Genomic DNA, 27,563 nt, shown 5'->3' with positions numbered 1-27,563 from the left:
GGGACTTACTGCTCGCATAAATCCCAGCACGCTGCCCCGGCCTCACCCTCGGCTTCGGCGGCCTCAAAACCTTCACTGGGAGAGAATGTACAGCCAGTGAGTATTCCTGCAGCGCTCTCTGTGGGAGCGGGTGCGCGGTCACGCTTGTGAGCAGCACTGCAGCTGTGCCTGGAGGTCCCCAGGGCCAGCGGCAGGTTGGGGACAGGGCTGAGGGTCCGTGTGGGAAGCGAGGGAGGTTTCAGTACACGGGTGCGGGTGCTGCTACACCCCATGAGTGGGATGCAGGGGACTGTCTGCCCCACGGGTAGCAGGACAGGGCCCCAGCTTCCACGGGGAGGGGCACACAGCCTGTGTCTGCCGTGTCTCCTCCTGCTTGGAACGAACAAAGCTCAGCTCTGTGCTCAAAAAAAAAAGGCTTATCCAGGACCTCGGAGATACAAGTTGGATTTCTCATTCTGAAACGGTGCCCTGCTTCCTGACAACTTATGATGCCCCCAGACTGTCCCCTGTGCCTGTCGCAGACCAGTTGGTGGGGGTGAGGTGTTCATTGTCCTGCCGGTGTTTCCTCCTCCTCCTTCTCATCTTCATCCTCTGTGCACCCAGATGCTGGGCCTGGCCCCTCTACAGCCTCCGCTCGCTCCCTGGAGCCTTCCTTCGTAGGCAGCTGCTCCCTCTCCCGGCTGAGCTCACCAGTTATTTGCCAGCCGCAGTTTTTTCCACCCTAGGCCAAAAATTGCTGGCTCCCAGGGTTTGCCAGAGCCGCGCTAACCCAGCTCTCCTGACCCTTTCAGAGTGGAGCATCCTGCGGGAGGGTACAAGAAGCTCTTTGAGACGGTGGAGGAGCTGTCCTCTCCAGTAACCACCCACGTCACAGGTTGGTGTGGCCCTTGCTGCCTCCTCTTGTGCTCTTGTGAGCCCCATCCTGATCTTGGGAGCACCCGGGCCACCAGCTCCCTGGGTCTTGGGGGCTTTGCAGGACCTGGAGCACTGGGTTAAATGTGTAGGAGATGAAGGCTGTGGCAGGGCTGGCATACTTGGGGTGGAGGAAGAACAGATCGGCTGTGGGATCCTTTGGGCATTTCGGTTTTGGACGTTGTCCTTCCCTGTGTGGCTATGGAGGAAGAAGAAAACCACTTTGGTCCAAGCAGTGCTGGACCCAGCACTCAGAGCACTGCGTCCCACAGGCAGGATCCCCACCTGGCTCAGGGGGAGCCTCCTTCGCTGCGGACCCGGCTTGTTTGAGGTCGGGGCAGAGCCCTTCTACCACCTCTTTGATGGCCAGGCACTGCTGCACAAGTTTGACTTCAAGGAGGGGCACGTCACCTACCACCGCAGGTACGGGGACGCTGCCTGGGGGGACCCGGCCATGGCTCGGCCTCATGAGGTGGGGACAGGCACCACTGATTGCGGGTCCCTGCAGTTACTGGAGGAGCTCTGTCAGCTATTGTCAGCTCAAAACCAGCTGACGATAACTGAGTCTTACTCATACTTGGCAGAAATGCTACTTTTCCCACAAGTCACTTTTTTGTGACGATACGGGCAGAGGGGTTGCTTGACCTCCTGTGCTGTGTCTGGGAGCCCAGCGTGTCCTCAGGCCGAAGCAGCCGAGCTGGGGGCTGCGGGGTGCTTGGTGAAGGCTGGCAGGGGGAACCAGGCCATGTGTCTGGCCAGCTTCTGCTGACCAGGGCCTCCCTCCTGCTGCACCAGCAGGGAGAACGGGGGCTGCTTTGGGACCCCATGTGTGGGTTGTGGCTCAGGTGGCTGCCCGAGGCTGGGCTGGGAGGGTCTCTGCTTCTCACCTCTCATGAGGCTTGATCTGAGGCTAGATTACTTGTATTTATTACGATTATGTGGCCTGACACATTCGTGTGACCATACCTGTGCTGCACCTTCTCCAGGTTCGTTCGGACTGATGCTTACGTGAGAGCAATGACGGAGAAGAGGATTGTGATAACCGAATTCGGCACCTACGCCTACCCAGATCCATGCAAGAACATTTTCTCCAGGTACCGAGGGGCCCTGAGAGGACGCCGCAGTCCTGTGCCATGGGGCTCCCAACTCCAGAGCCACTGACCTGGTGCTGCCTTCCTCCGCTCAGGTTCTTTTCCTACTTCAAAGGCGTGGAGGTCACTGATAACGCCCTCGTTAACGTCTACCCCGTCGGTGAGGACTACTATGCCTGCACCGAGACCAACTTTATAACCAGAATTAACCCGGACACTTTAGAGACGATTAAGCAGGTAGGTCTTTGTGCTCGGCTTCTGTCTCGTGGGGGAGTGCCATGACAAAGGGAGCGTTTGATTTGGAGGCTACAGGCTTCACCTCAGCTGGAGCCGAGCCATGGTTTGCCTGCATGGCATGGAGCGTGTGCTTTGGGGCTGTTCCCAGCTCTATGGCCAGTGCCCGGCCTGTGGAGCCTTCCCTTCAGGACCCCAAACCTCTCTTCCAAGCATCTCGGATTGCTGGGTGTTGTGGCAATTTTCTTGTCACACAACGGATGGTGATGTGAGCTTAGAGAAGAACTCTGTGCAAGGCAAGAACACGTTCACCTGGCAGGGCTGGCGAGCCCATCTCCTGCCTAGGGAGCCCCTGACTTCCAGCATCTTGCCCTCAGGTGGATCTCTGCAAGTATGTCTCTGTCAATGGGGCGACAGCACATCCCCACGTTGAGAACGATGGGACGGTTTACAACATCGGCAATTGCTTCGGAAAAAATTTTTCACTTGCCTACAACATCATACGGATTCCCCCACTCCAGGCAGGTCAGTTAAATGCACCTGTGAATATGCTTGCAAAAATCTTGTCCTATAAATTACTTTTTGTTCTTCAAATGAGTTTTCTTTTTTTTTGTCATCTTTTTTTTTTTTTTTTAAGTTATCTTTAAAACAGTCCTTTACGTGGCTTCTAGATCATGATCTTCCTTTGTGTTAAAGGCAGAAGCCTTGCTGGGCAAACAGTACTAAAGCAGGCAAAGTAGGTACGGATGCCACTTCTCCTGTAACCGTTGGGCTGTCCTGTTGCAGACAAGGAGGACCCGATGGACAAGGCAGAGGTGGTGGTGCAGTTTCCTTGCAGCGACAGATTCAAGCCCTCCTACGTTCACAGGTAACTTGTGCCTGGCTCAGGGGACTGAGGGAGATTTGGTCCCTTGCTGCATGCGGCGTGTTCCCACGTCGGAGCAGCTGCTTTAGAAAATGAGCATTTGCTGGCGGAGTCCTCTTCTGTGGTGCTGCTACGGGACAGTACGGGCACACTGGTGCCACCTTCCTGGGTTTGCATGCTCTATACAAGTGGCACACATGGCTTGTCCTTGCATGTAATTGGCAACTGAAATTAGGGGAGGCACCAAAATTGGGATGTTTGTATTGCTATGAGTTTACGCTCTGCTCTGCCACAGAGCCACGTGCTCCAGGAGCTCGATGTGCTCCCCATGTGTTTCCAAACAGCTTCGGATTGACCCCGAACTACATCGTGTTTGTTGAAACCCCAGTGAAAATTAACCTGCTCAAGTTCCTCTCCTCCTGGAGCCTGTGGGGAGCCAACTACATGGACTGCTTTGAGTCCAACGAGACCATGGGGGTAAGCGACTTGCAGGCTGTGCCCACCCACAGGCCAAGGGGTCTCCTGTGTCCACCTCGCTGTGTTCACCTGGAAGCAAAACCAAATTGCTGCCATCTTTCAGGTCTGGCTTCACGTGGCAGAGAAAAAAAAAAGGCGGCTCCTCAATATCAAGTACCGCACCTCGGCCTTCAACCTCTTCCATCACATTAACACCTACGAAGATAATGGATTTCTCATCGTCGATCTCTGCACCTGGAAGGGGTGAGTGGAAGGTGGCTGGGGTCCGCAGCCGGTGCCACCGTGCCAGCCGGCAGGGCTGCACATCCTGCTGCTGTGCAGGCATCCCCTCCTGGCACCCAGACCGCCTCCATCAGCTGCTCTGAGTTATCCCTCTTGGTTATCCTACGGCATAGAAATTCCCCTGTGGTGTGGAGAGCCTGTTTCAAACTCATTTTCTCAGCCCTCGTTTGCCTTCATCTTTAATCTCCCTTTGCCTACCAAAGGGCTGATGCTATTTCAGCTTCTGGGACTGCAGTCAGCAGACGCTGGCTTAGGCTTGAATGGTGCTTTTCATGTAAACACGGAGAGAAACGTGGCCCCAGGGAGGTGATCCCCAGCAGGCCAGCGGCTCCAAGCTGGGCTTGTCCTGGCCGTTGGGAGCAGGCACTGAGACCCGCTGGGTGCTGGGCGCCTGGCTCGCTCCAGCTGAGGGGCTGGAACGGACTCCTATCATCAACTGAATTTTAAGGGAAAAAACTGTGTTGAAACTCCTCACTTACAAACGACATCTGTTTGCTGTCTCTGCAGGTTCGAGTTCGTTTACAACTACCTCTATTTAGCCAATCTGCGGGCAAACTGGGACGAGGTGAAGAGGCAGGCGGAGAAGGCACCGCAGCCCGAAGCCCGCAGATACGTGCTGCCCCTCAACATCGACAAGGTACCCGCTCGGCCCTGCGCCTGCAAAGGCTGGTGCCTGCACCGCTCCTGAGGTTTGTGGCCGAGTGCTCCAGCTAGCCAAGCTGTGGGCCTCCTCCTCGCTGGGCAAGCCCAGTTTGGGCTGGCAAACACCAAATTTCTGCACTCTTTGTGCTCACACTTCACTGCCCTCTTTCATGTACCCCACCTTGTGCTATTGAGCGTGCAGCCCCCAACAAGCCTCTGAATCTCAGTGAGGGGAAAGAAGTTATGCATGTGTTCACCTATAAGCACAGTGAGAGCTGAAATGCAGGATGTGTTTGGCCTGATAGGCATTCTTATTACACTGACAGCTAACTAAGAAAATGGATCAACCATTTCCAGCTTCATGAAGCTTCGTGAGGCTCTGTGAAGGCTCTATATTGCTGTACAAATACATTCAGAAACGTTTCTCCATTTCTCTTGGATATTCTTCCTCATCCCAGGCTGACACGGGCAAGAACTTGGTCACACTGCCCTACACGACAGCCACAGCGACCCTGCGCAGCGACGAGACCATCTGGCTGGAGCCAGAAGTTATTTTCTCAGGCCCACGCCATGGTAAGGTGACAGCTTCGAAGCACAGACAGACAACGTGAGTACCATCAGCTGTCGGTGTCCTACTAATCCTCATGCATACGTACGTATCTTTGCAGCCTTTGAATTTCCACAGATCAATTACAAGAAATACGGTGGGAAACCATACACATACACGTATGGGCTTGGACTGAATCACTTTGTTCCAGACAGGGTAACTATCAGCAAACGGGTGAGGCACATCTTTCTGATGAGCTCTTGGTTTAAGGACAAGAAAGGCTATTTCTGAGACATGGTTTTAATTTTTCCACCCTTAGCTTTGTAAGCTGAATGTTAAAACAAAGGAGACCTGGGTGTGGCAGGAGCCAGATTCCTACCCCTCAGAGCCCATCTTCGTTTCACATCCAGATGCCCTGGAGGAAGATGATGGTAAGAACTGATTTTGGTCTGTCAATTGCACAGTTGTTTGAAAACTTTTTGTCTCCTGGCCCCAAGCCTGTTGGCTGTTGGCAAAAACAGCCTCCAAAGCAGTACCAGGGGACCTGCAGACAGCTCCTGGGTGAGATGTGCCTTGTTCTAACACTGTTGGCAAGTTTCTGAGAACAATGGAGAAGAAAAAAAAAAAAAAAAAAAAGAGAGAAAAACCTCTGTGTTTAGATCATCTGATATCCTCATTTCCTAGCCTTTTTCCATCAGGAATAACAACACTTAAAGAATTCCAGATGGCCAAGCTTTGTGAAATTAAGCCTGTCTTAAACCAAGCATTTTATTCTGACCCCTCCTCCTCCTGTAGGACTGGGGTAAATTCCAGCTTTGTTGCTGGAAGATGTAGTTGTATTCATGCCAAGCACTCTACACAGTTCTTTGTACGTCCCCAGCCCTGTACCTACCTTTTGAAGGTGAGTAGCAGCACTGGGTTTGAAAGGATATCTACTTATTGCCTGAATTCCTCAGCTCTGAATAGGACTGTATGAAGCTGGGAGAAGCCTTGGCTCTGCTGACCTGTGTTTTTTCTTGCCTACTAGGGGTCGTGCTGAGCATCGTGATCAGCCCCGGCACAGGGCCAAAGCCCGCCTACCTCCTGATCCTGAACGCCAAAGACATGAGCGAAGTTGCCAGGGCTGAGGTGGAGGTGAACATCCCCGTGACTTTCCACGGACTCTTCAAAAGAGCATGACTGGTGCCTGCAGCTTGGTGCGTGAGGTTTCTTCCAGCTTTGGAAAGGTGCAGTTGCCATTTGCAAGCACACCAAAAGTGACACTGAAGGAATTTAGATCATTTCTTTGTACGGCTATTTAACTAAGACTGAACATTTTGGTTTTGTTGATGATTCTTCAAAATACTTATCCAGGTATTTTTCAAATGTACTTTGTAGCATAATTTCAAAATGTACAGTACTAAGAACTATACAGTTAAAATAACGCAAGTTTTCTTTTACAAATTTATACTTTGCAGCTTCAGCAGAGGGAAAGATGCATGAAATAGCCTTTTCTATATAATACCATGTCTACTGGTACTGAACTTACACTGTGCTATGTGCTCTTTCTGTTGCATGCTTTGAGAAGAGGTATTTTTATCCTATAGCTAATGTGCTTCCTGGTCTCTGTATTCTCAGAGCAAGCTGAGTGGGGCCCTTCCAGAGCTGCTCTGGAAATCTGAACTCACCTGTCAGGCAGCAGGCCTCAGGCTGCATGGCACGCACCATTTTGTCCTTTCCTCTGCCTAGTTTACAGGTGTGTAAGCTTTAGTAATGCCTGTGTGACTTCTCCTTCCCACTTTGCCCAAGTGCAGTTGGAGTTCTGCATATTCTTGATACGAATGTGAAAAACAAAATCAAGCAATTACGGTTTAGGATGGATTTGCTTCAGTTGAGAGCTGCAGAATCACAGCTTAATCCTTCCGTTCCACAAAATGAATTTTCACTTAATGTAGTAGCAGACTATGGTTTAAAATACAAACACACTGTAAAAAGATTTGAAATCCAGGATTGTTTGCAGTGGCTTAACCTTTTTATTAACGGTATCAAAGAATTAGAAAATCATTTACATTAAAGCCTTCTAATACATGGTGCTAATTTTAAAGGATGATTACTCAAAAACGGCTGCAGTTACATTCTGATGACAGGATGCTGATACGGAGGTATGACCTGGTACGTCTGCTGTTGTATAATTTGTAAGCACTGTGCAATTACCTGATTAAAAAACAACAACAAAATCATATATATATAAGCAACAAGCCCCTGAAACAAGAAATTAGTAAAATTTACAAGTTATGCAGTCATTCAATAATGCATTTGTTCTTAATTTTTGCAAAACAATGAATATTTAAAATGAACAACTGTTGGCTGTACACTTAGCAGAAACAGATGTCAGTGTAACTTATCACTGGGGCAGGGGAAATACAAAGGAAAAAATGTCCCCAGGATCCCAAAGTGTATGTATTACGTATGGAAGCCACCCAACCACTTCACAGTCCCAGTGGTAACCAGAGAATTACTTTTGGAACACTGGAAAGCTACTTTGCTGTAAACATTCAATCAAAATATATTATTTTATAATCCGTTTCAGTTGTTACACAGCTACACTCCTAATATTTCCAGTAACATATCAAAAATTATCAGAACAGCCTGCTCTTCTGTGTCCATCTTCTTCTAAGAAGTCATATTTCTTGTTGCCTTGTGAGAACAGTGAGTGGAAAATACAAAACTGGTTTTGGTCTTTAAACATAACAAGATCTTAATGGAGAATTTTAACTGTTACCATACAATACACGTAACAGTCTTCTTTGCTAAAGCCTTTTGTATATCCTGCTGGAATTAGGAGTCAGGATAAGCATTTTCCTAATCTCACTGTACATATTTGACTTCTACTCAACCACCACACATTGTCTTAAAAAAGCTGATTCTCTTTTTAAGGGCATAATAAGCATGAGCACATGCTGTCATTTCAGACAAAGACTAATTCAATCTATTAGCAAGAACTGGGATAAAGTGGCAAAAGAGTAGTATAAAAAAAGGAAAGAAAAAAAAAGATAAATGTGAACATGAATTGTGATATGCTGGTAAAAATTACCTAAAGAGAGTAATAATGATTCATTTCAACTGTTACATTACTTTCTTTTCACAGGTAGTTCCTGGGGAGAGGTAGTCTCTTGGCTCTAGTACTAGAAAATATTTCTCAGTGCTCTCTCCTAATCAAAGTTCCCATAAACTCCAGGCAAAATATTTAATGTATATGTAGCACCATAAATATGTACCTTATTTAGAAGTATTAATTGATGACAGGATAAATTTGTGAACTTTAAACAGAAAAAAAAACTTCAGGAGTTCAAAGAACACTTTAGGTATTGCTAATAAACAATACGACAGAAGAAGATTGGCAGGTTTTGGAAATAATTTAATGGAGAAATCTGCCGACTTAAAAAGGCAGGGCTGGGCACATCCCAAACGTAAAACGCAATTACAGCAGGAAAAATCAACAAAATGAAACATCTTGGGACAAAAGAATGTAAACAATGTGAGCAGTGAAGAGCATGAAATTATGAGTCATTATGCAAGACCCAAAAAAAAGGATCAGGATACTGAATCAAAAGGCAAAGTCAATTCAAAGAGATTCAGTGAGGAAACGCTGAAGTACCCAGAATTCAAACAGAATTCAACAGAAGCTTTTTGGATGGACTAATGGTGTAGAGAAAAGATGAGAAGTTCAGGGCCAAATACCAAGGACAACGGAGTAAGAACAGACACCTAATTCTGGGAATCTAGCTGACCTTGACTGAGCAAATCATAGACTGACACACTCACCACAAGATGAGATCTGAGGACAAAAACATACCATAAAGAACATACGAGGGGAAAAAACAAAACAAAGCCAACCTACCTTTCTAGTATTTTGAGGTAGAATTATACCATCATCCCAGAGTCTGGCAGAAGAATAAAATGCACTGCTTTCTTCCTCTAGCCTGGAAAAGGGAGAGTATTAAACAAGCTTAAAAAGCACAAAAACTTAATGAAAAAGTATCAGTCCAGTAAAATGAAGTCATAGGTGAAAAAGGCAGATGTTTCAATGTTACGTGAACGTGCAGTACTACTGTTAAAATCAATTAGGATCCAGAAAATACGTATCAGATGTGATCCCTCCGTATTTCAGTCATTTCACAGTACAGACAATCCCCCGTATTTGGAAGCTCACTGTTAGTTAATATATGGCACAGTCTCTTGATTTAGGGTTGTGTGGTTTCAGGTTTTTTAAATCAAAAATCTCTGTTTCCTTGAGAACATCCTAAGGGTAGACATGGAATTACACGGAATTTAAGAATACTTTTCAGTAGATTCAGGTTTGCTTCAGTTGTTTTGGACGTGTACTATGAATATAATTAGGTATTTTAATTAAATCTCAGCATAACTGCAGGGTTGTATTATTAACATGCTTACCTTTGTTTCAGGCGTTTTAGCTCTGATTCATCTGTACTATCACTGTCCCCGGTTTGTGGGACTGCAGTCAAATGCCTTGAATCCACAAGAGCAACTCTTGCATTAGGCCACAAGAACAGAAAATTTGGACCGAATGATCTCCCACACTACAAAACCAAAAAACAAACAAAACAAACCAAAAAAGCCTCAGTGTAAACTCACTGAATTTAATCACAAAAAATGGTCATAAAATGCTACAATCAATTCAAGACAAAATGTAACAGTTTAAATTTGTGGAGTATTCACGATACAGGTCCTTCCCATTACAGCTACAGCTCCTGTATCAATACAGATCCCCTGCAGCAGCAACTGCCACAGGTACCACTGCCTTCGGTATGGGCATTTTATTATTCATCATGTTTAATTCGAAGCAAGCGAAGAGGCCCAGTACACTTACTGGCAGCATGAGTAGCACACCTAATAACCCAGCTGGAAAAGTTGTGGTTCTTCATCTTTGAAAATAAAGAGCATGTGCTGAATACAAGGCAGGATCAGACCCTCTGAGGGACATTTTCAGACAATGACCAGTTTTTAAGAACTCATTCTAGGTTAGCTGCAGACCAAATTTTCTGCAATCACATCTTGTGATTCCTTAAATGAGTTAAAGTAATGAGTCAAGTTAAATGTCTACAAACAGCTTTCACTGTTTTAAAAATGAAAGTGCCATGAAAGCTGGGCAAAGTTTCAAGTCTATTACCAAACCCATTAACCTTTGTGATACCCTTACCATAACGTAACTTTCGCTCCCGTAACAGCCACCAATTACTATGGTTATTTTGGGAACAGCAGCACAGGCAACGGCAGCCATCATGGAGGCCTGGGCTTTTAATCTGTTGGAGTGAGCCTCTGCCTGAAATGAAAATAAAGATTTTAGTTCTGCAAAGTCTTCTAGATTCTTTCCACTCTCACCAAACTTACAACCTATTTCTAAAACATTTATTTCTTGCAATTCTGTATGATCATTTCTTCCAAAACAGTAGGACAGCACCAATAGGTTAAGCACCACAGACCATTGTAACACTTACTTCACGATGTAAATCAGCAAGTGTGCAGAAAGAAACCTATGATACAGAGCAACGCTAGCTCTCCCAGGCATTAGCAAGCTTAGACACAAGACAGTTATGCCAGGCTTTGTCTTAAGAGGTGGTGACAGCTGGGAGGAACAGAGCTGCAGAAATAGTCTCTGCTCAGAGAACCTAATATAGGTTTTACTACGAGGCTTTCCAAAGCCCAGGACAAAACATACTGTACTTTAATGCCTTCACTTTTAGAAAAGAGAAATTTTGGTGGAGCACAGTGGTATCAGAAGAACCAATATGCTGTATTTCAATGTAAAATGCACTATGAATTCCAAGTTTTACAGCCTGCACTGCCAGCTTGACAGCACCATTTTAGATAAGCTTACAGGCCTGCTTCACATTAGAATAAAATGAGAAGATTTAAAAGCAAAGTAATTACAAACTTCTTGATTTAACCATCAAAAGCAGATCAAATAATAATTTTTCTACTAATTAATAGTTTTCAAAATGTATTGTTAGGCAAAACAAGAGCTAGGAAATTGCTTAAATTAAGCATATCAAACTAAAACGCCATACCTGCGAGATGCTTGTTGGCTCTGCTGCATGGGGAGCAGTGTTTTGGAAAAAAAGGATGGGAATGCTCCGGTGGCTGCACAGCTGTACGAAATGGCTGCCCTTGAGAGAGGCATCATGAGTAAGCTCCCCATTGCTAGCCACCACTCCCACCAAGTGCCTACAAAACAGACACAGGAGCATTTTCCCCAGAAATTATGAAAAGACAGGACATAATGTTCCGAAGGATGGAAACGTAAGTGGGTGGAAATACACGCCCCGATGTGCCCTTTTACAGAAATCTAGGCTACAAAGGGATGCAATTAAGTACATCACTTCACTCAAGGAACCTGTTATACCTAACAAACAAGAAGTCTTGTGGCAGTCCCTATACATGAAGCGTTGAACTATTAACATGGATAAACACTCGGGAGGCAGGTAAGGTTACAGATGACCTACTGCAGTTCACAATGCAAGACAAGGTGCCAGAACTCTGGATGCTCTCCACTTCCCGTAACATACAATGTAACGGTCATGCTGAAAAGTTTATACTTTCAACCAAGAGAGTCTCTAAAATACATTTTACTTCTTTTTATTTTTAAATAAAGATTTGTGTGGAATATCGTGTGCTTATGAATGCGTTAGTAATACTGCCTGGTTTTATTGCATGGCTATTATTCCATCTCCATCACGTGGGAGATGAGATAACTTTTGACTCAGTTTGGGAAGGAACACTTCAAGATGTTGTTCCTTATTTCTTAAAGAATCTGCTGAGACTTCAAAGTCCCCGTTGTTCAGCTAGAGACTTGAGTGACCAAACAAATCATTTCAAAGTCATGAAAACCATTCAACTGTAATCACTCTGCTGCTATCAGCCTGAAACACAATGAGTACAGAACCAAGAGATAAAAGATCAGGCTTTCTAGAAGTAGTTTATCACCGATTCTTTACTGGTTCAGAACTCCATAAATACTGTTAATGGAATACTGTAAAACCTGATATGGGTACAAAAGCTATTCAGACAAATATGTCCATGCATATTGATGGTGAAATCTTATAGCCCTACCCTTCCACGTGGCCAAAGCCTGTCACTAACGTTGTTCCATAGTCAGCCTTGAATTCCTGGAATCTGCTTCCATCCAGCAGACGGCTCAGAATCTGCAAAGAAACATTCAGTCATTCCTACAGAAATCTGAGGGAAAAACGGATAGTTCTGCTGAAAGATGTGCTCTGTTCCAATGGCAGGGAGACCTGTGTTATGCAAGAAGTCAAAGTAAATGATCACAGTGGTCCTTTTATGTCTTACGCTTCGCTAAATACTCAATATGCACAAAACATAAAAATTGTGTTTCATTACCAACCACGTATTTTGAGCCAAGTTCAACTCCAAGATTATTTCAAAGTTACAGAGCACAGTTGTTCATATGCATAAAAACCTTATAAAAAACAGCATGTGCAGTTATAGTTTATGTGCCTAAAAATACTCAGTGGCATATCGCTCACACTTTTTTTAAACACAGTTTTAAGAGCTGCCTTTCAAAGCTACACTCTTACTACAGTCAATCCCCTTAACTCCAGGAATTTACCACTGGAGAAGATACTGGATTCGCATCCTTCACGAGACCAAACCTCCGCAAAAGCTACACGATCAAAATTGTGCCATGCAACTCCACATGTTTTTGCAGAGATGTCTGTCTCAACCTCAAATTTAGTTTGAGCTTCATCGTTTTGTCAGTCAACATTTGCATTAGGCATTTAAGTTACAACATAAAGCCTTAACCCCTTAAAAAAAAAACAAAGGAGACAGGAGGAAGAAGGACACAAGCCCCTTTCCGAAGGGATGCATGTTCTAAAAGCAGCCAACACAGTGCAAGACACACTGATGTAAAAGCATCTCAAACAGTGCATGGAAACAGATGGGGATCAGTTGGCATAATCTGTAATTATCTTATCTCTAGCAGGTTTTCGGTTTAAATATTTTCAACAGCTCTACAGACTTGTTGCCATTCTGCTTTGCTGCGGCTAAAGACTGCTTGGCAATGATTAGGCAATCGTATGAAATTTTTCAGGTACTTCATTTCTCCAGGAGAGAATAGCCTGTTGCCTTTTAACCTGGAGATACTAGATAAAGCAGACCAAAAGGATGAAGGAATATATTATCTGCCACCTTACCAATTTTACAGGAAGAGTACACCTATAATCCCGCGGTGCCAGCCCCAAGAGCTCATCAGAGCTATACAGAGGACCGTCATGTTCTATAACCTCATCCGGCAGAGGCTCGTAATTCAGCGTTGAGATAACATTTCGAACACACTCATAGGCTTCCTTTTCTGAAGATGCAAAATGGTCACTGCAGCCACTGACTCTAAGAGAGAGAACAACATGAAATAGCATTGAATTAATGAAATCTGAATTCTGATAGAACCCAAACTAAGGGAAAAACCTTTATCTGTCCTGTGAATCTCTAAACTCCCTGAAAACATTGTGTTTTTATTCGTGTATGAATGTGTTCAAATCAGTGGAATTTCTGTGCAATCCAAACCAAAACCAAATTCACAGTAGAGAGACGTCCTTCCTCATGACTTCTATTTCTACCTATATGAAAGAAAGGCCTCTATTCTCACGATGATGTTGTTGGAAACAGTAAAGGTAAAACAAGCTTTAAAAATTACTTCACAGTAGCAGCACTTCCAGCTTGAATATAAACACAGTAACTTAATATGTAAAACACAGCTGACTGTCACACCAACACTTGTTTTCGTGAGAAAGGTATGGAATTTGTTTCTGCATACAAAGTACTGAATGCCAGAAACAAATAAGAAAATCCACTCTTGTCCCCTGTGTCAAAGGGAGTAACTATTTTGACAACTACAGAAATTTCTGACATAGAAAAATAACACTATAGAAATAGTTACATAGCTACTACTGTCAGGTTTATTTCTTCCTTGCTCATCTCCTGCTACGAAGCCCTCATCAACAGCAGAGGCAGATAGGCTTGCTTTTTTTTTTCTCCTTTCTTCAGATACTTTTACAAGCATTCAGATTCTTCTCTGCAGCGAGTTACTCTAGTCTTCAGAAGTAGACAAAAGCAAAGAAGTTATGCCACCTCTCCATGCATTAGTTTAGGGCAGAAAATAAATAGCAGTTTCCCATCACCACAGTATATGAATAATCAAGCACTCACTTTGTTTTTTGAACATATGTAGCCTGACAATGTTTCCACTAAGAAAAGAAGTGATATCATCCCTCTTATATAGCCAGTCCCCCTGAGGCACAGAGGAACTAAATTGCCTGAAGTTCAGAAAGTATGTGGGAGAACAGGGAACCAAATCCAGATTTGTCTAGCTCATGCTTAACCCCAGAACATCCCTTCATTTTTCTTCCATTTGACTGACCTAACAAAAAATGATTACTGAGAAGGAAAGCAAACAGTGCAGTAACAAATCCCACTTCTGGCCCTGATCCCGACCTCTGTACTTACGTGAGGTTTCTATCAGTTAAATACATTAACAGCCAAGAGCTGGAAGTGTTAAGTTCCTGACTACAGTATTAAAGCTAAATTACTATGTTGTGTTACCTTCCTCATTTGAAAGAGTTGTATCTAGCCCCACGATACTCCCACACATACAACAGAATATCAACAACTTCTGTAATAATTTGTGTGTCATTTCTACCATTTTTCACTACATGTTTTCCCATCCTTGAGGACCACAGTACACCCAAACACTGGAAACATCAAAAACAGTCACATGAACTTATAACAGAATGATGTTCTTTAAAGCTAAGTGTGCTGAGCTCTCTACAACTTTTGAGAGTTATTTCACATACTTAGAGTGAAGTTTCGCTCCTCCTAGGTCCTCAGGAGAGACATATTCTCCAGTAGCAGCTTTTACCAGGGGTGGGCCAGCAAGGAACAGAGTGCCGATTTTATCTATAATCACAGCTTCTTCGGCCATGGTTGGAACATAGGCACCTCCAGCTACGCAGGAGCCACACACCACTGCCACCTGAAGGACACAAACAGAAACCAACCCGTGTGCTGCAGAGGGAAGAACGGAATGGCAAAGAACTTCCCTTTACTTCAGAAACGTTCAAGAGATGAAATTGCAGCCTGGAGAACCACGAAGTAAAGACACAAATACCAGCATGAACAACGTTGCTGTTCTTGACATCACAGAGCTCAATGTTTACCCTGAAACCACCTAATGGTTTGATGCTTTCCATCAAGATCAGTCAGTAAGCACTTGCACGATCCTTAAGGTAGAAGTATTCTTGTCTGTGAGATACTACTCACATCTCCCTACCCCACAGACAGAAAAGGTCAGCTTTCAGAAATGTCTTGCATGTTTGAGAGCTGCTCCTAGAAACTCTATTAAAAGAGAACTTTTTTCCAGAACACTATTTATCATAGGTACTACACCTGTATTCAAAATGACACCGTACCTGAGGGATTTTCATAGCAGACATTATTGCTTCGTTGTAGAAAACTCTGCCACCATGTGCCTTGTCAGGAAACAGTTCTGACTGACAGGAGAAAACAAAGTGAGTTTCAGTATTAACTGTAAAAGCCAGCACTTCCTCTTCCATTCATTCATTCACAAAAGCATCGTACCTGATTCTGAGGTCACCACTAACAAGCATACCAAAAACTTTTACGTGCAGCGTTCTCTGCTGTATTTGTTACCCTTACACATTGTACAATTCCCCAAAAGCACCCATGGTCATCGATGTTTCAAAAGCAGAGAAAAGTCTTCGGATGTTTTGTGAAAACCATTTGTTCTAGACAGGCTTAAATTGTAAATGTGGGGAAGGGGAAGCTCATGTTCGTACTTTATCTGTGAAAATGACTTCAGGACAGTCTCCCTTTTAACTCTAGTTTTTGGTTCAGCTCTTGAATTCAAATAAAACCTTTTTCTACGCGTTTGGTTTCAGTCTGGAGAGGGAATAAGTCCGGTCTCTGTGATAATGTGACCTCTGCGCACTGGAAAGTAACCTGCTCAAGTTTTTCCACTACAGCGAGAATTTTTAAAAGTGCATTTTTGAAGGCCGTGGAGGTTTGTGCATTACTGTAAGAGACTTTATAACAAAATATGGAGTAATTTTAAAGGTTCTGAAGTTGAAAATGGAAACTTCAAACAATGTTCTAATTTATTGAGGACACCAATGTGTTTCAGCACACTGAGGAGTATCCATTATACCTGCTTGGCCAGCACTTTCTTCCCAACACTGATATTCAAGCTCTTAAACTTTGATCTGATGCTAGAGTCAAGATTAGTCACAGTCGTCACTACTGTTACGTATCTTCAAATCATGTTCTAGACTCAGATTTGTAGGCAAAACTCAATTTAAGTATAACTTATATTGAATGAAAATCAGGCAGCCAAGAAAACAAAACATAAATCTAAGATTTATTTCTAGAAAATGACTATGACTAAAACAAGCAGTAGGCATTTTCACCTACGAACTGCTTCTGGTATTACCTGTAGTGGTAGGAATGCTCCCCCGCTGTCAACAAGGTACACAGACAGCAGTCTGTTCTGCATGGCTATTTCCTGAGCTCTTAGCTGTTTCTTCACTCCAATTGGATAAATAGTTCCTCCTTTCACAGTTGCATCATTTGCCGTGAAGACGCACCAAACCCCACAGATTTTTCCAATTCCTACAAGCGATACCACAGATGTTTACCAGGACTCTCTGAGATACCAGACATGAAACAAGGAGGCCAAATTTTAGCTAGGATGTCATTTTGGTGATATTGCATCAATAAGCTGCAAATTAAGTTGCAAATACCACACAGGGATGAAATCCGTAGCTCTTCTCTGGAATAAGAAAATGAAAGCTAACGACACACACACAAAATCTAAATGACAGAAGACAGAACTTGAAATGCAACTTATTCCTGGTATCACTGTAAGAGAAAAAATACACAGCTTGACTTCCAGCTCTTGGACTGAGCTAACAGGGAAGGCAATTAAAATTACCTACATAAAAGTGAAAAGAGTAAGCCTGTGACTGAAGAAAAGTCAGGATTTCACAATCCATTCCTCTAGTTGTTTTTTAAACTGGAACTCATCTTTGAAGTGCAATGAATTGTTCATAATTTGAAAAGCATGACAAAATAAATGTCTTAGTGCCTGTGTCACACATTGACTTGGTCCCCTTTTGTTCAACAGGCATCAGCTTATTTGACACATCATTCTAAATTTTTGAGAGAAAAATGACTAACTGGTATGTAGAATAAATTACTAAATCTAGAAGAAATTAAAACATTATTTTATTTAAAGGTTTCCTCCAGATTTCCCAGCAAAGAACAATGGAAAATAATACATCAGTGGCTGAACTCTTCCGTGCTGGGAAGAGCCCAAACTCTGTGTTATATTCCATAAACCTGACTACGTGTATCCTTCTTCCTTTCCCAGTAAGAACAAACACCGTAACCGGAGAGGAAGGCTAAATGCTACAGGAAGGTGTGCAGGACACGCAGACCACAACTAACGTATGCTACCTACAACCACACACCATCAGTGACCCAGACAGCACCCCTCAAATTATGTTAAGGATCACATGGGCCCAAAACCCTTCTTCCTTCCAGGCTGCATCTCCAGCATGGGCTGCTTCAGACAATACCCTCAGCCCATATGCATCTTTAGATCTAACTTGAATCATATTTAAAGATACAAACAATTAAGCAAATGAACTTCATGAATTTTCCATAACATCTAACATGAAACTTTCCGGCAATTACCAGTAAGGCATCCAGCCGCAGGAACATCACCATAAGGCATATTGAGGCCCGCGAGAGGAGACAGTTCGAGGAAAGACTCATCATCAAGAAGCAACTTCAGGCGTTCACGAACAAACAGCTTCTTGTTTCTCTGAGTATGACGCAAGATGGCATTCTCTCCCCCTCCTTTACTGACCAACTCTAGCAATTCTGAGTATCTGATTTAGAAAAGAAAGTTTCAATTAGCGAAAGCCACCTTAATTTACGAGTTAATCTGTCACAGATTAACAGCACTTAAATGTATTGCACAGCTTTCATACCTAGAGAGAACAACATTAACTCACATTTTTGGGTTATCATTTGTGAAAGGAACTCGTTAATGACAGTGAAGGACTGCCTAACGGAGCACAGCACGCAATTCAAAGGCGTAAGTTTTCTTCCAAAGTGTAACAAAAAGCAGAGACCCGTCGTTTTAGTTTCATTATTCAGAAGTCACATTTCCAAGCCCAACAAAGACCCCCCAAAAAGAGTCAAACAATATAAATTAATTATATTTAATTATACAGAAATAACACATACACGGAAATAATGTAATTCTATCTGTAGCTTTTTGATCATAGTTAGGAGACATTATTAAGTCCTGTCCCTCCCAAGTGTTGCCTTTATGCATCCGACGCAGCATTTCACAATATATGACCCTACTTAATCACCGTCAGCAACCCCAGGAAGGCAGTACTGAGGAGGGCTGACCATCAGCTACCAGAGCAGACTTGGAGATACTGCTCTAGAACTTTAGCCTATAAACTTGCAAATATTCATAAGGCTATCATAATTTGCTAGTCCTAATTCAGCACGGACAGTAAATTCCAGGTTCCAACTCCTCTAGGGAAAAAACCATTAAATGGTTTCTTCCTCTGCTCCGCCTCAACATGTTGTGAAAGCTTTTTTGACAGGCCTTACGTATACTCAACAACATGGAAGATGAACCTTAAGAGAGTGAATACTGCAGTGTCACTACAATCATCAGAAAGAGACATTGATTACCATTTGCTATTATCAGGGCAGCATAAAATACAGATAATGAACTCAGCAAAACTGGAAACAAATGTGGTACCTCCAGTAAGTTTGGTCTTAAACAACAAGGCTGTCTATTTATTTTACGTCAAATATTTTTCACCAAGATGCATCACCTTTAAATAAAAATGCCATCTGATGTAACTATTTACAAACCACTCGACGTGACTCCATTGCTTTATTATGGCTTCCTGCACACTGCAGAGGTTGAAAAACCTCAGGAGAAAAAAGCTAAGGATTTTAATAGTGTTGTAAATGCCACCACAGGAGGGCACAGTGCGTTTTCCATAGCTGGGCTTCGAGCTCCTGTGTCATTCCTCTGCACAAAGGCCTTTGAGTTTTTGCCATCTGACCCTTACGGCCAAATGCATAAAACACATTTTCCTGTTTTATCAGTGAACCGTGATTAATTTCAGCAACTGTCACCCCCTCTTTCAGGAGCAATCTTTAAGTGCACGGGTCACCATTTATCTCTTTACATTCAAAATCAAACCTGAATAAATTTTATGAAGGCCTAAAAATAGTTCTTGGCAATACGTGCAGAACAATGTCATATGACCGTATTTTAAATAGTCTGCACCTAGGTTCAGGCACCTCAGACTACAGAAACTGACGAGGAAACAGCAAGGAAACTAACTAAAGCTTCAAAAGGGACAGAAAAAAATACTAACAGGCTTTTTTTATTTATTTATTTCAATCTCTGGAGTTTTTAATTTAATTTTGATTTTTAATTAACGGTCTTCCTGGGTTAAAAGTTGCTAAAAGCATCTGTAAGTAATGCTCACATCGTCTCACACGTTTCAACACTTGAAAACATCACAAAAAAACAGTCATTACCTTTTAACAACAGCCTCACTGTTCCTTAAATTTTCTTCAAACACATGTCGGTACACAGACAGGACGCGTCCATCTAAAACAGGGTAAGTTTTTGCATACCGTCTAAATTTTGCTTTGCTACTTACTAAACGGCTGGGCAGCACGCTGCATGGCCTTTTCAACCCTTCGCTTTGCAGAGGCTGTGTCGAAGGCTTACTGTTACCCTTACACTTCCTTTGGAACACACGATCTAAAGTCAGGCCTCTGGGAAGCAGCAGTGGCGTGGAGTTAGGGGAGGGTTTGCAAATGGAGCAGAAAGTGATATTGTTCCACATGGCCCTGAGAATTAAAAGAGAGGAGAAACAGCATTTAGAAATTAAAATTCAGGTTCCACAGTCTGGAAAAGGCAAGGATTGATAAGCAGAAATTAGCGAGGTGGCGGTTTTTACAGGAGTGAGACCACGAATGTCTTAAGTTTCCACTTGTAACAGCCTGTGTAGCGCCGTCACAGCGGCAGAGGCCACAAGATTCACTCCCAAACTCTGCGTTACAGCTAACGAGCTGCAAGCACGGCCCTTGTGCTCCGTGACACCCCGCCCGCAGCCCGGCCGGGGCTGCCCTCGGCTCCCTCAGCGGCCTCGCACGGCGCGGGGCAGCCGCGGGGCCTGCGCGGAGGCCGGGCGGGACGAGCCGCGGGGGCCCCGCTCCGCCTGCCCGGCGAGGCGGCTCGGCTCGTCCCGCTGCTTCCCCCTCCTCCTCCTCCTCCTCCTCCTCCTCCTCCTCCTCCTCCTCCTCCTCCTCCTCCTCCTCCTCCTCTCCTCCCCTCTCCTTCCCCGCACCCGCCGCGGCCTCCACCGCTCCACCGACCCTTACGCGGGCAGCCGCCGCCGCGCCGTCCCCTCCGGGCCCGCCCCGGGGGAGGCTCCGCCAGCGGCCCGGCCCCGGCCCCGGCCTGCCTGCCCCGGGCGTCCCCTGCCCCGGCCCCGGCCCAGCCCTGCCTCCTCACCGCCCCCGGAGGCCTCAGCGCGGCCTCCCGCTGTCCTCGAGGAGCGGCCGGGTGAAACGGGGCAAAAACCTTGATGGTGGATGGCATCTTGGAGTGAGGGTGCTGCACAAGTAACAGGAACGGCAAAGGAATGGCTAGTGTCGGCGATAAGCACACACACACAGCGCGCGTTTGATTTGTAAATTACACGGGGTTCATAGAATGGTGCCCCACGGTGGCCTCAGAAATAACACGCTGGGGCCTCGCCGTTAAATACAGAATGGTAAAGGAAGGGTACCCACAAAACGCCTGGTCTGCCACGTCCCCCCTTCACGCAGCACGTTACACAGAATCACAGAATCAGCTGGGTTGGAAGAGACCTCCAAGATGATCTAGCCCAACCTCTGACCTAACGCTAACAAGTCCTCCGCTAAACCATAGAAGGCTGCAGATTGCTGGAAATTCACAGACTTTTTTAGGGACATTTGCTGCCCGTAGTTCTCCCTTGTTCAATGCCGCAACTGCTCAGCTGAGATGTGTAAACGCTTTCTAATTAAGCGTATAATTAAAATATTAAAATGAATTTGATTTCCTTGCCTTCATACCTCACACAGTTTCTGGGCCGCTGCAGTCAGTTTGCTGTTGTTAGTCATGGCAAAACCCCCGAGAAATTACAGCTTGTTGCCTTGCAGCGGCTTCATTAAAATGCGCTCCTGCCAGAGAGCTCTCAGCCATACATATTAATAAGGCTTCGCAGGGATAATTAGGCAATGACTAATACATCGGTGAATGTAAGAATCCAGCGTAGGCAGGAGAAAGATTTTGTAGGTAAATACGTTGTATACGTTAATAAAAAAATCTTGACAATAATAATTAAGATTCGATGTGCTATAGCAATTTAAAATAGCCCCTGTTTTTCTTTTATACTGGAAGCAGGTAGGAGTGTCTCTGATGTTCTCCCTCGTACTGAGGATGGGATTGCAGGAAACCTCTCCCGTTGCTTCAGCAAAGCCAGGAGCTGTTCAGGAGGCTCCTTGTGGTGGCCTGCCCTCTGCAGCGTGAATCGGGTGGCCTGGGGACAGCAGGGAGACCCCTCAGAGCAACACACACCTTTCAGAGGCAGAAGAGGTGAAGCTAAAAGTGCCATGGGGGTATCTGCCCTTCTAGAGACCCCCCTAAATAAATTAGGATTGCAGGTCTGGCTTGCACTTTCCCCCAAAATGCTCATTAATTGACTGGTCAGAATGAGGTGAGTGGTGGACATTTGCTACTGAAACTGTTGAACAAAAATCCCGGTCAGGAAGTTTGTTGTAGGCACTGGTGCAGCCACAGAGAGCTTCCTGGTATAGCCCACGAAGGAACTTAGCAGCCTCATCCACTATTCAGGCTGATCTGGGGCATTTCTTTTGGGGGTTGTGATTATTTCGGTTCACATCTTCTCTCCTTCCATGGCATAACCAGAACTCCCCTCTCTCAACATTTTGAGAAACTTCGAAAGTGCTGAAGGTGAGGGACAGAAGACACTTCACAGCTTTACGTAGGGCTTTTGAGTTTCCTAGGGGAATTTATGTGAAATTTTGAGCTCTTTGTGGAGCAGGTGATAATGGGGAAGGAAAGAGTGGTGACAGAAATTTATGTAAAGCAGGAGAATGTATCTGAGGTCAGAACTTCAAAGACGTGTTGGTGGTAGTGACAGTGCTGGGTGCTCAGCTTTCTGAGGAGGGAACTGCTGATGGAAATGCCTGAGTGTGTATTTAAAGCGAGATCCTTTTATTTTTTTCTTTTTTTAAAAAAAAAGTTGACCCATATATCATTTCCCAGGATTTTTTTTTTAGTACTCTGTTCTGTGAATGTATTAGAGGGACTGCTGCTCAGTGATGATTTTCCTGCTTCATATTTCATTTTCCATAATTGAGTGTTAGACTTTCATTATCTCTAAATGCTGGTGTTGCACAGTAAGTTCATTTTATGTGATTTTAATTTGTGGAGTTGTTTTTGGTTTTGTTTTTTGTTTGTTTTTTAACAATATCATTGTCAGTTAATGTGTTGGCTTATTTTACAGGTTTCCCAGAATTATATATATCATATATCAACATACCAGTCAGGATATGTTGTATGTAATACAGGTTGCTTTTACTCGGATTTAAAAGGGGATTAAGCATTGTCATGCAAGCCAAACACTGCTTGCTCAGAGTCATGGATAAAGAAACATTTTCTCTTCATTTTCTTCATCGTTGGCATGTACCTGGGTGACAGTTTATCATGAAGATATGGCATCAGCCATCCTATTCTGTACCGGGAGGCAGCCTGGTGTGTATACCAAATCCTGTAATGAGGAGCTGATGGATTCTAACTTCTTTTTGCTAGCCCTCAAGCTGAAATCTAGCCTTACTCTGTTGTCATAGCATGGAGCATCCTTTGGTTAATGAACACGGAAGGTAACTTGAGTGAAGTAGTAAAAAATAGCTTTTCTGAATGGGTGCAGCCCTGTGCAAGTGTTTGCAGTTGTTACTTCACGTGCTTATTTTAGAGACTTTTGAATGATGAAAATTTAGCATATATAGAGTAACATTTAGGAAAAATGTTTATGTGGTTGCCTACTTTAACATGAACTGCAGCTATGCCAACACAGAAACATGCCATTTATGGAACACTAAAGCTTTGAGTTAAGCTTTTACTCAACTTTATTTAGAAACTTGCTGGAGTGCACCGGATGCTGGGGGAAACCAGAACACACTTTTTAGATTGTCGGACCAAAGGCAGGAAGGTTCCCACAGGGCCCTGCTCCTTATGTAGCTTCTGTTTCTTATTTAGATTTTGTTTCCTAATACTGAAAAGCTTTTAGTGGCATTTTGACAATTGCAGCCTGGAAATTCATCTAAATTAAAGCAGGTTTTGTTTGTTTACTTCTTACTACTAACAGACTTAGACAGCCCCACAGCATTTTTCAGGGCTTACATCATTCTGAAATGGGTTCAATTGATTCAAAACAAATTTGACAAAAAGTAATTTTCTTTGGCCACTTGGAGTATTTGTATATATACAAAAGGAATGGCTGAGCCTTGGCTGGTTTGCTCAGCAAGGTATCTGGAATTGATACGAAATATTAAGAAGTTTATTTTGGTTGCTGGAAGACAGAAGAAAACACAGGATTTAAATGAACTGGTCTGAAGGTGTGAGACTGAATGCAGGACAAGTTAGGAGCCAGATCCCCTGCTAATGTAAGTAAATTTAAGGACATTCAGTCCCTATTCCCACAGAATATATCAGGTGGATGTATGGCTGGTCCCATGCTGTCTAGCTTTTTATTTTGGTTTATTTGGAGTTTTCTGAATTCCCACATAAAGGGTGTGACCAAACGGGAAGAGCCAGGTATGCCATCACAAGTTGTGTGAAAAGTGGAGGCTGTGATTGATGATCACAGTCGTGGATGTTCTCTTTACATTTGTTCATTACAGCTATGTAGGACAGCTGTATTGCAACACCTACAGAAGTTACATATGAGCACCAAATCCATATTCACATTTATTTATTACATAAGAAAAAGCAGAATCACTGTTTTTTAACTCCAGTTTGTCGTTCCCAGACTCTCAGTCCGTCCCTGGGAAAAGCCCTTGAACAGACCAAGCCTGAAGGAACTGAAAGCTGTGAAGAGAGGAAGGTGGCTGGCAGCCCAGGACCACTAGTTGTACTTCTGTCACTTCACTGCTGCATTTAGAGACCAGATGCATTAGCTCAAGAGGCACAAGATGTCAGCTCTCACAGCCACATAGACAAGTGAGCTGGTAAGCAGAGGTCTGGATGCTCCTGGCCTGCTCTGTTAGCTCAGGAGGACTAACCTCCCTCCATCTCCTCTGAAGTCCCAGGAGAGGGAGGAGAAAGCAAGGCAGGCAGCGACAGGCACGTGGAAACGTCCGTTTCTGCACCGACTGCAGAGGAAGCGTTGGGAGGCTGTTCTCGTGGAGCTGCCATCAGCTTTTGAAGGTAGCCACCTCTTTGTTTCTCATCTGAGAAATGTCATCTGCTGTTAGTGGAACATCGCTTGCCAAAATGTCGACTCAATTGAAGGAGAAAGACAGCAATTTCAGCAAATGAGAGATTTTAGGAATTTGTTATTTATCTTGCAAGCTAAAAGACCATTATGTAGGGCTACATGTGTTGGGAGTATTTTAAAAAAAGAAGTTCCCAAAAGAATGAAGTCCTATGCAAATCAGTTCATACGTGGAAGGTCTTCTGCCTCAGACTGCCCCTCTCATAGAAGTGCTGGGAGACGGAACTCCTGGGGGAGATTAAAAGAGATGAGGGAGAGTTGTGACAGTGGTGGTCAGATGCATGGCAGTTGGACTGGGTACTTGTTTCTTGCCACAAATTACTTACAAAACCATGAATAATTACATAATAATTATAATTATAAAAACACAGCTCATGTGGAAAAGACAAGGAGCGTGTGCGCTTGCTGCATTAATGAAAAATGCAAGACACTGATTGTCTTATCTACTACTAAAGGAGTAGAACTGTATATCTAACAGCACATCCTATATATCTAACAGCACATGCAATCCCAGCTGCGGGACTAGCTTCTGTCCTGAGTTGCACTGATACAGGCTGATGAGAAGAGAATTCAGTTCTGGGAGTCCACGTAGCTGGTGATAACAGCCAGAGGAAAAATAAATTTGACTTGTGGTTTGGATTGGAATGGCAGAGTTGGCAGATCTCTTGCTGATTTTACCCATGTACTTATCTAAAATCATGGAATGGCTTCTGAGAAACTGTTTCATAGTTCCAATATGCAGCAACAGCTAGGTGAACATCTACTGCTTCCTCCATTTTAAAAGCCTAATCGAGACTCTTCTGAAGTCATCTGAAAGCTTTTCATTGTTTAGAGGAGATGGAGATTCAGCTCCAAACAGCTAGGTTTCTTGTTGTTCTTTTATTCTGGGCAAGAGCTGATTGATTTATTTTCCTCTGCAAATGTTTGCTGATGAGTGGTGACACCAAAGCCTCAGACCGCATTGGGCTGTTTACAGTCTCCAGAACATGGTTTTGTAAGGCTCTTTCTAGCTAATAATTGGTAGCTGGATGTGGTTGGGGTAGTGAAATAAACATACAGAGGAAGAGGAGGATGAATCATTAAGAAAATACAATATGTATGCTGCAGGAACTGCTGATGTACAGTGCATGTGTGGCAGATATGACATACCTGTTTTCTGTTGTCAGGAAAACGTTACCTGAAAGAAGAATTGCATCAAAATGTGTAGTTCCAGTTCTGCATATCCACACCTTCTAGATGCATGTGGTGTTTCAGTTTAGACTCCTAACCACTTATCAGCTTTTAACATGCACTACTTCTTCCTACAAACCCCTTAGAATTTGATCCAACAGTCTGAGGGCATAGTAGAGAAGCCTACGCTGCTGTAAATAGCAGTGCAGTTGCATCATTAAGAGTCCCTAAGGTAGACGGTCTGCATTAATGTGAAAAGGCATTTATACCAGTAAAACAGTATTATATTTGTTAGTGGAGCATGTTGGCATTCTCTGTCAGCAATGATCGCGCCCACATAGCATAGAAAGTGCTAAAAATACCACCTACAGTGATTTGGTGCCACAAAAAGAGAAGAGAGTGATGCAGTATAAAAATCACTGAGAAAAGCCCTTCAAGTAGTTTTCTTATCTCAATTTTTTTCAGGTTCTTAATAGGTACCCTAAACCTGCAGAGCCTTACGTTTCTGATGGTGCTTGGCCTGGAGCCATCCACGCCTGGAGCCTGGTCCCCCCTTCATGGCTGAGCCATCAGCTGCACTGGGAGGGAAGAGGAACCGAGGAAGAATGGCTGATGGCAACATTTGTGTGCACCCAAGTAAAAGGTCTGTTCATTCCTGTTCACAATGTTGAGGATTTAACCATTAAAAAAAGCCTGATTAGAAGACAAATGAGATGTTTGATTTCCCTGTTGCAACTGAGTTAATAAACATACAAATATACGTGATAAGTATATATGTATCTGTGTGCCAAAACAAGTGCTCCGAGCCCCTACTGTTTATTTTTACATACAGTGAAAAATGTTTATTTAGAAGGAAGATCAGAATTTACTTCATGTGTGATTGGTACACTCCATTCATGTATGTGCAGGCACATGCAAGCATCTCATTCACAGTTTCCAGCCCCAGCTCCCAAATGTCCAGTCCTGCTCTGCCACTGACCTTAGCCATAACTTAATCCTCAAAAACTTGTGAAGTCCTCAGAATTTTCTTACTTTTCAGAGCCTTAAAAGTAGCTCTGTTCATTCTCTCAAAAAGCTAAAATTTAGCTTCTCAGCAAAGCTGGATTGTTTTCAAGTCACTGAAGACGTTTTTCAAAGACAAAGACATGCCTTAGTTCTGAACTCTGCATGTTTTATAGAATATCTCTAACTTGAGTTTTGGTGCAAAGTGTTGGCAAGGGACTGAATATTAAACAGCAATACATAGAAAATAAGGTAAGATATTGCAGCGATACCATATAATTCTTCTCCAGTTACTGTTTTCCCGATCCACATGCCATGAAATATTATCTTGACTCCTAGTTAGTATTGCCATAAAAACCACAGGGGTTTCTTCTTGCTGCTACTTGTTTTTGTTAAAATCCCGTAATTGGTAACATCTGAATTAACATTTTGAAATAGCAGAAGAACAGAGCGCACAAAAGTCAATACGAAGTGGTGCTCTGAGAAGTCAATTTAACATTTAAGTCCATGGCATGCATCAGCACTAGAAGACCACAATCTTTAGGAAGTAATGAACTTACGTAACGAATAGCTTACATTTGTCTTGGTGGAAACCACCTGTGTAAACATTTACAACTAAAATGGAAACATGATAAAAAATTAATAGT

At 43.8% G+C, this 27,563-nt stretch overlaps 2 protein-coding genes across 2 annotated transcripts; one reads left to right on the top strand and one right to left on the bottom strand.

Moving 5' to 3' along the window:
* On the top strand, positions 1-8,342 carry RPE65 (retinoid isomerohydrolase RPE65). The gene is made up of 14 exons (XM_035333537.1): positions 1-96; positions 792-874; positions 1,185-1,335; positions 1,899-2,006; positions 2,099-2,240; positions 2,615-2,762; positions 3,024-3,105; positions 3,447-3,579; positions 3,683-3,822; positions 4,369-4,498; positions 4,962-5,076; positions 5,172-5,266; positions 5,370-5,481; positions 6,078-8,342. The coding sequence occupies exons 1-14, from the start codon at positions 86-88 to the stop codon at positions 6,227-6,229; spliced, it is 1,602 nt and encodes a 533-aa protein (XP_035189428.1). The 5' UTR covers positions 1-85; the 3' UTR covers positions 6,230-8,342.
* On the bottom strand, positions 7,043-26,459 carry LOC118170912 (methylcrotonoyl-CoA carboxylase beta chain, mitochondrial-like). Its single transcript, XM_035333535.1, has 13 exons — positions 26,416-26,459; positions 19,730-20,047; positions 17,840-18,036; positions 16,575-16,753; positions 15,538-15,618; positions 14,923-15,101; positions 13,267-13,459; positions 12,161-12,252; positions 11,119-11,275; positions 10,251-10,373; positions 9,485-9,630; positions 8,931-9,012; positions 7,043-7,243 (listed from the first exon to the last, which is right to left on the bottom strand). The coding sequence occupies exons 1-13, from the start codon at positions 26,442-26,444 to the stop codon at positions 7,160-7,162; spliced, it is 1,860 nt and encodes a 619-aa protein (XP_035189426.1). The 5' UTR covers positions 26,445-26,459; the 3' UTR covers positions 7,043-7,159.
* Positions 26,460-27,563: the final 1,104 nt, after the last annotated feature.

This window comes from Oxyura jamaicensis, chromosome 8, assembly GCF_011077185.1.
Source record: "Oxyura jamaicensis isolate SHBP4307 breed ruddy duck chromosome 8, BPBGC_Ojam_1.0, whole genome shotgun sequence".
Classification (NCBI taxonomy): Eukaryota; Metazoa; Chordata; class Aves; order Anseriformes; family Anatidae; genus Oxyura; species Oxyura jamaicensis.
The sequence above is the reverse complement of the archived record's forward strand: the minus strand, read 5'-3'. Positions and strand labels throughout refer to the sequence as shown.

What these genes read in the sequence shown, in the direction of transcription:
- RPE65 (XM_035333537.1), top strand. An exon ending in CACGTCACCTACCACCGCAG is followed by an intron (nt 1,336 to 1,898) that starts GTACGGGGACGC and finishes CACCTTCTCCAG; the next exon opens with GTTCGTTCGGACTGATGCTT. An exon ending in GATCTCTGCACCTGGAAGGG is followed by an intron (nt 3,823 to 4,368) that starts GTGAGTGGAAGG and finishes CTGTCTCTGCAG; the next exon opens with GTTCGAGTTCGTTTACAACT.
- LOC118170912 (XM_035333535.1), bottom strand. Translation starts at nt 26,444, where the DNA reads ATGGCTCCAGGCCAAGCACCATCAGAAAC. An exon ending in GGAGCGAAACTTCACTCTAA is followed by an intron (nt 13,460 to 14,922) that starts GTATGTGAAATA and finishes TCTCTCTCTTAG; the next exon opens with AGTCAGTGGCTGCAGTGACC. An exon ending in GGCTTTGGCCACGTGGAAGG is followed by an intron (nt 11,276 to 12,160) that starts GTAGGGCTATAA and finishes TCTGTTTTGTAG; the next exon opens with GCACTTGGTGGGAGTGGTGG.